The sequence below is a fragment of the Streptopelia decaocto genome (genome assembly GCF_964273445.1).
Source record: "Streptopelia decaocto genome assembly, chromosome: 7".
NCBI lineage: Eukaryota > Metazoa > Chordata > Aves > Columbiformes > Columbidae > Streptopelia > Streptopelia decaocto.
The window spans coordinates 2,659,898-2,665,897 of NC_138661.1; the positions used below are offsets into that span (position 1 = coordinate 2,659,898).

Sequence of the window (6,000 nt, forward strand, 5' to 3'; positions counted from 1 at the left end):
AAAAGTCCATGCAGGAAATCCCTGTAAGATACAGCTAAAGTAAATTATTGCCCTAATACGGCGCCTGTTTTCTAATCTACAAATACATATAACCTAACGACTTGATGTTCTAATGCAATCAAACAGGCCAGTTTTGCACTATTCCAAGTACTTCCAGACAACACCATGGGCTGCAGGAAGATGTGCTTATAGAGCTGAGGATGATAGTCAAGAAGAGACTGGACATCGTCCTCAGACTCATGGTGTGAACTTTGAGGTTGTCCTGTGCAGAGACAGGAGTTGGACTCAGTGATCCTGGTGGGTCCTGTCCAACAAATGTAAACTCATTACCAAAACGGGTTTGACACGAATGAGCCTACAAGGCCCTACCGAAAAGCCACAAGTTCAGGGCCAGGTCAGGCTGGCGTGAAAACCCATCCCGGGAAACATCCCAGCACGCCGTGGGAGTTCACCCGGGATGGCATCTGGGCCACCTCCTAGTGCTGGACATTAAATCCCATTTACAGCTTCTAGTGGCTTTGTAAATTCCCTGCTCTACGACACCGGTCAACCGGACGTTTCTGCATTAACCACATACACAACCTCTATTTCAGCACGACTGCGGATGCACGAACAAACTTACAGCATTTTTAAATACCGCTTTGAGGTTTTCATGGATATGACCACGGAGAACAAAGAAATGTTGCCAGGAAAGCCAAATTAAAACCTCACTCTTGTAGATCTCATCTTTGCGGAGTTAAGGGATATGATGCCGAGGTGCTGACCATTTGACAGAGAGTGGGGGCAAAGAAATGCTGTCAGCTTATTATCAAATTCCAGTGAGTAGCCAATCTTCATTATTACAGAGGTCAGTAATTTCAGATAGCTTGATATGATGCTCTGAGAGGGAAATTATTCCAATGGATTAGAACTGCTTAACAGAAATATTTTGTATTAAAAGAAAAAAAGAAAAAGAAAACAAGACAATTTTCCCAAGACAGCTGAGACAACTAACACGTTAAGATTGTGATGGAAATTATATTTCCAAGGCTGGCAGATCCAAACTTGGATCTACTTACACATGCTGTGAATAGAGAAGAAAATGGTTGATTTACGGATGGTTTCTCATCCACCCTGAAATGCATTTTGGGGAAAAAAGAAATATTAAAACAACATCAACAATCCGGTACTTACAAGCAACCCTACAATCAACCATTGTGTGCCATACGACAGACAAGAGAGAAAAAAAGCCCCAGGAACAATAAGAAAACACATTTCAGTTTCCAGCTTCAATAGTAGTAATGAAAAGCAAAGTGGGTAGGAGATTTTCAGAAAGACCTTAAATACTCTTCTGTAACCTAACAGTGAACACAAATATTTGCTTAACCTCCACCTTCAACATCCAGAAAAGAGCCAATTACTCTAAACGCTACCAAATGCCCCATGAAGAATTTGAGGCATGAACCACCACCACCACCACCAAAAAGCATCTGAGGAAGAGGCAGCTCTCCCACAATCAGAAAAGCTGCTTCATTTAGACATCCCAAAAACAACCGCGCTGGATACGCTGGTGACTCATTATTAGCGATGCAGCAGAGAAACCTCTTGGAGAGGTGAGAGGAAAATTCCGTTTTAATTGAAGAGCGCTCTCTAGCAAACCCTGCAACATAACAACAATCGGATATTCACTAAGAAATGTATTTTATAAACAGCCCTGACAGCCCTCAGCAGGCACAAGATGTGCCAGCTGTGCTAAGCCTAAGAAAAATAAAAGTGCAATGTTTATCTTTTAAATCCTTTCGAGAAAAAAGGTTTACCTTAGTTACTTTAAAATTCAAATAACATAATGACTTTGAAAAATCAGTTTGCCTTGCACATTTGTCATTCCAGCTAGTGCCACCCGACTCCGTATCCCCTTGATCCAGTTGCTGCCTGTTTGCAGCACTTTGTAAAAACAAAGAGCAAACTGATGACCTAGAAGCAAATGTAGGCTCTCAAACTACTTCAAACTCATTAACTTTATACTTCTGTAAACTCATAACAACATCTAAAAAGACTGCCAGAGACTGGGATTTAATCTTGCCGGGTTGCACTATGAGAACACTTGGGTTTATTCCGAGCTCAGGAATACAAGGCACATTTTTCATAACCCAGAGAATGGAGAGGAGGGGGGAGGGTTGTGGTTTCTATTTTTTTTAAGGGGATATGTTTACATGGCACAGAGCAGAGCCATGAATTCAAACCGGCTCCGGAACCGGAAGCCGTATGACATGTCAGCACAGCTCTCCGCCAATTACCAGCATAATCACAAGCAGAATATTTCTTCTTTTTTTTTTTTTTCCACAAAGGGATGACACAAAAATGCTTCTCTGCATCACAACTGGTTATTTCTCATCCCGCTGCCCCGGACTATTCAGGCACACCGAAACAAAGCAGCTCAAAATACACCGAGTTTCAGATTTATGAAAAACGACACATCCTTTTAAAGAACTTAGGGCTGGATTCCCTAAGACTGAAATATCCGCAGCGCAAACATATAAAAAGGGAAAGTGAATATGCACCATGAAAACTTTTAAAAATAACTCCCCAAGGCTATAAGTAACCATTTCAAAGGGGTGGTGGGAACAAGATCCATCTATAAAACTTCAATTTGAGCATTAGCAAAGAGCCCTCCCCCAGCTCAAGCCGCCTTTTATGTGGCAGAGCAACACACCTTTTCTTGCACGGTCGGTTGTGTCAGGTCTATTTTAAACACACTCAGCAGCTTTACAGAGTACAACATCACCCCACTCTTCCACGCAGCTGAAAATGCAGATTGCCCAACGCAGGCTGAAAACTTTTAAGCCTGTCTTTATAAACAACCCGAGCCTAAAAGCTGGTGAGCACCCCTTGATGTTCGGGGAAGGGGCTCGTCTCTCCTATGTTATGCTTCCCACGGCTGTGGATCTGCGACGTGAGCACCAGCACACACCAGCACACACCAGTGTGAGCACCAGCACACACCAGTACACACCAGTGTGAGCACCAGCACACACCAGCACACACCAGTGTGAGCACCAGTACACACCAGTACACACCAGTGTGAGCACCAGCACACACCAGCACACACCAGTGTGAGCACCAGTACACACCAGTACACACCAGTGTGAGCACCAGCACACACCAGCACACACCAGTACACACCAGTGTGAGCACCAGCACACACCAGTACACACCAGCACACACCAGTGTGAGCACCAGCACACACCAGCACACACCAGTACACACCAGTACACGCCAGTGTGAGCACCAGCACACACCAGCACACACCAGTACACACCAGCACACACCAGTGTGAGCACCAGCACACAGCAGCACACAGCAGCACACAGCAGCACACAGCAGCACACAGCAGCACACAGCAGCACACACCAGTGTGAGCACCAGCACACACCAGCACACACCAGTACACACCAGCACACACCAGTGTGAGCACCAGCACACACCAGCACACACCAGTACACACCAGTGTGAGCACCAGCACACACCAGCACACACCAGTACACACCAGCACACACCAGCACACACCAGCACACACCAGTACACACCAGTACACACCAGCACACACCAGCACACACCAGCACACACCAGCACACACCAGCACACACCAGTGTGAGCACCAGCACACACCAGTGTGAGCACCAGCTGGATGTGCAGCGCTAACTCCACCATGAACTGTGACTCCCTTCCAGGTCCTGAGGAGCTTTAATCTGCTGCTGCCTTTTGCGGGCTATTATTAACCTCAGGGATAAACTCGCACCCTTTTAACCAGGTGCTTTAACTGAGGCGCTCTGGAGGCAGCACAGCGAACAGACACCGTAACGCGGAAAGCATCACCTGCAATATTCACCAACTCAAACCTTTAAGATATCACCGGGAGGAGCGGTGAAACCCTCCTCCAACGCTGCGAGTTAACACTTTTGAATAAAAGTGTTAAAGGAGATGGGAAACCTGCAGTTTGTCAGGGAGCCCCCGGTTTTCGGGACCGCCGTGTCCCCGACCCCGGCTGAGGGGAAGCGCCGAGCGCGGCCCGGCCCGCTCACCTTGTAGACGTCGCCGTAGGTGCCGCTCCCCACCCGCTGGATCAGCTCGTAGTCCTGCTGCGGGTTCCGCCTCAGGATATCCCCGCTCGGCCGCGCCGCCGGCTCCATCTCCAGCCCCGGGGGAAGGGGAACGGCGGCCGCTCTGCTGCTCTCCCCTCCGGCCGGGGATGCTGCTAACGCGGCAGCCGGCCCATGGCTCCTGCGGCGGGAAGCGCTCGGCTGAGGGGGCTCCGGGGCGCTGGGCCGCGGGTGCCGAGACAAAGGCGGCAGCGGGCGGTTGCGCGGCGGTTGGCGGCGGGGCAGCGCCGCCCGCAGCCCGCGGCGGCTCGCGGGGCGCCCCGGGGAAGCGGCGAAACCGGCGGGGAACAACCGCTGCGGGGAGGGAAGGAGGGAGGTCCCGACCGGCCGGCGCTGAGGAGGCGCCGCGGGCCCGCCCGCCGCCCGCCGGGCCAGCCACAGCCCGTCTGCCCGCAGCAAGGCCGGGCCGGCTCCTACCTGCGCGCCCACAGCCCTTTGTCCCGCCGGAGAGCGAGCGCCGCCGCTGCCGCCGCCTCCTCCCGCCGCGGCCCCGGCCCCCACGCACGCACCGGGACGGGTCGGGTCGGGCCGGGACGGCAGCGGGACCTCCGCAACGCTGCAGCGCCACAGCGCGGCCGGCGGCACCGCCGCGGCCCTGCCCGCCCACCGCCCGCCTCCCCGCCCCGCGACGGGAGGGAAACCCGCGTTGCGATGGCAGCTGCTGGGGAAAGTCTGCGGCCCTCCCTGCGGCCCTGAGGCCGCTCCGCTCCGGCGGCCCCGCGGCTCAGCTGGGGCTGGGTTCCAGCAGGACAGGGAACTGCTGCAGAGAGTCCAGCGCAGCCACCAAGATGCTGCAGGGAGTGGAGCATCTCCCGTGTGAGGAAAGGCTGAGGGAGCTGGGGCTCTGGAGCTGGACAAGAGGACACTGAGGGGGGACTCATTCATGGGGATCAATATGGAAAGGGGGAGTGTCAGGAGGATGGAGCCAGGCTCTTCTCGGTGACAACCAGTGACAGGACAAGGGGCAATGGGTGCAAACTGGAATGCAGGAGGTTCCACTTAAATTTGAGAAGAAACTTCTTCTCAGTGAGGGTGGCAGAGCCTGGCCCAGGCTGCCCAGGGGGGTTGTGGAGTCTCCTTCTGTGCAGACATTCCAACCCCCTGGACACCTTCCTGTGTAACCTCATCTGGGTGTTCCTGCTCCATGGGGGGATTGCACTGGATGAGCTTTCCAGGGCCCTTCCAACCCCTGACATTCTGGGATTCTGTGGGGCTCCCGTGGGCTGGGCAGCAGGGAAAGGGCAGCCAGGGGGTGGGTGGTCTCTGTGTTCGGTAGAGACAGAGCTGGGGCTGTAGGTGAGCCCTGGTGCAGCTGGATGCCCCACTACCTGTCCTGGAGGTGACACCGTGAGCTTCAGTAATGGGTGAGCCTGGGGCTGCTGTGTCATGGAGCTCATGGAATCACAGAATGTCACAGAGTGGTTTGGGTTGAAGGCACCTTCAGAGCCCATCCAGTGCCACCCCTGCTGTGAGCAGGAACATCTTCACCAGCTCAGGTTGCTCAGAGCCCCGTCCAGCCTGGCCTGGGATGTCTCCAGGGATGGTTCAGCCACCACCTCTCTGGCCAGCCCAGGCCAGGCTCTCACCACCCTCAGGGCCAACAATTTCTTCCTTCTATCTAGTCTGAATCTCCCCTCTCTTAATTTAAAACCGTCACCCTTTGTCCTATTACTACATACCCTACTAAAAAGCGTTCCCATCTTTCTTATCGGCTCCTTTTAAGTATGGAAAGGCGGCAATAACATCTCCCTGGAGCTTCTCTTCTCCAGCTGAACACCCCAGCTCTCTCAGCCTGTCCTCCCAGCAGAGCTGTTCCAGCCTCGTATCATTTCTGTGGCTCCTCTGGCCCCTCTCCAGCAAG

The 6,000-nt window shown here is 52.9% G+C and overlaps 1 protein-coding gene across 1 annotated transcript in view; it reads right to left on the bottom strand.

Annotated features, from left to right (window-relative positions):
- The window catches only part of MAP4K5 (mitogen-activated protein kinase kinase kinase kinase 5), a 63,541-nt gene extending 58,892 nt beyond the window's left edge, over positions 1-4,649 (bottom strand). Inside the window, exon 1 of the mRNA XM_082058939.1 lies at positions 4,062-4,649. Coding sequence (XP_081915065.1) covers positions 4,062-4,169 — 108 coding nt within the window. The 5' untranslated portion in view covers positions 4,170-4,649. The remainder of the gene's footprint in view (positions 1-4,061) is intronic.
- Between the last annotated feature and the right edge of the window lie 1,351 nt (positions 4,650-6,000).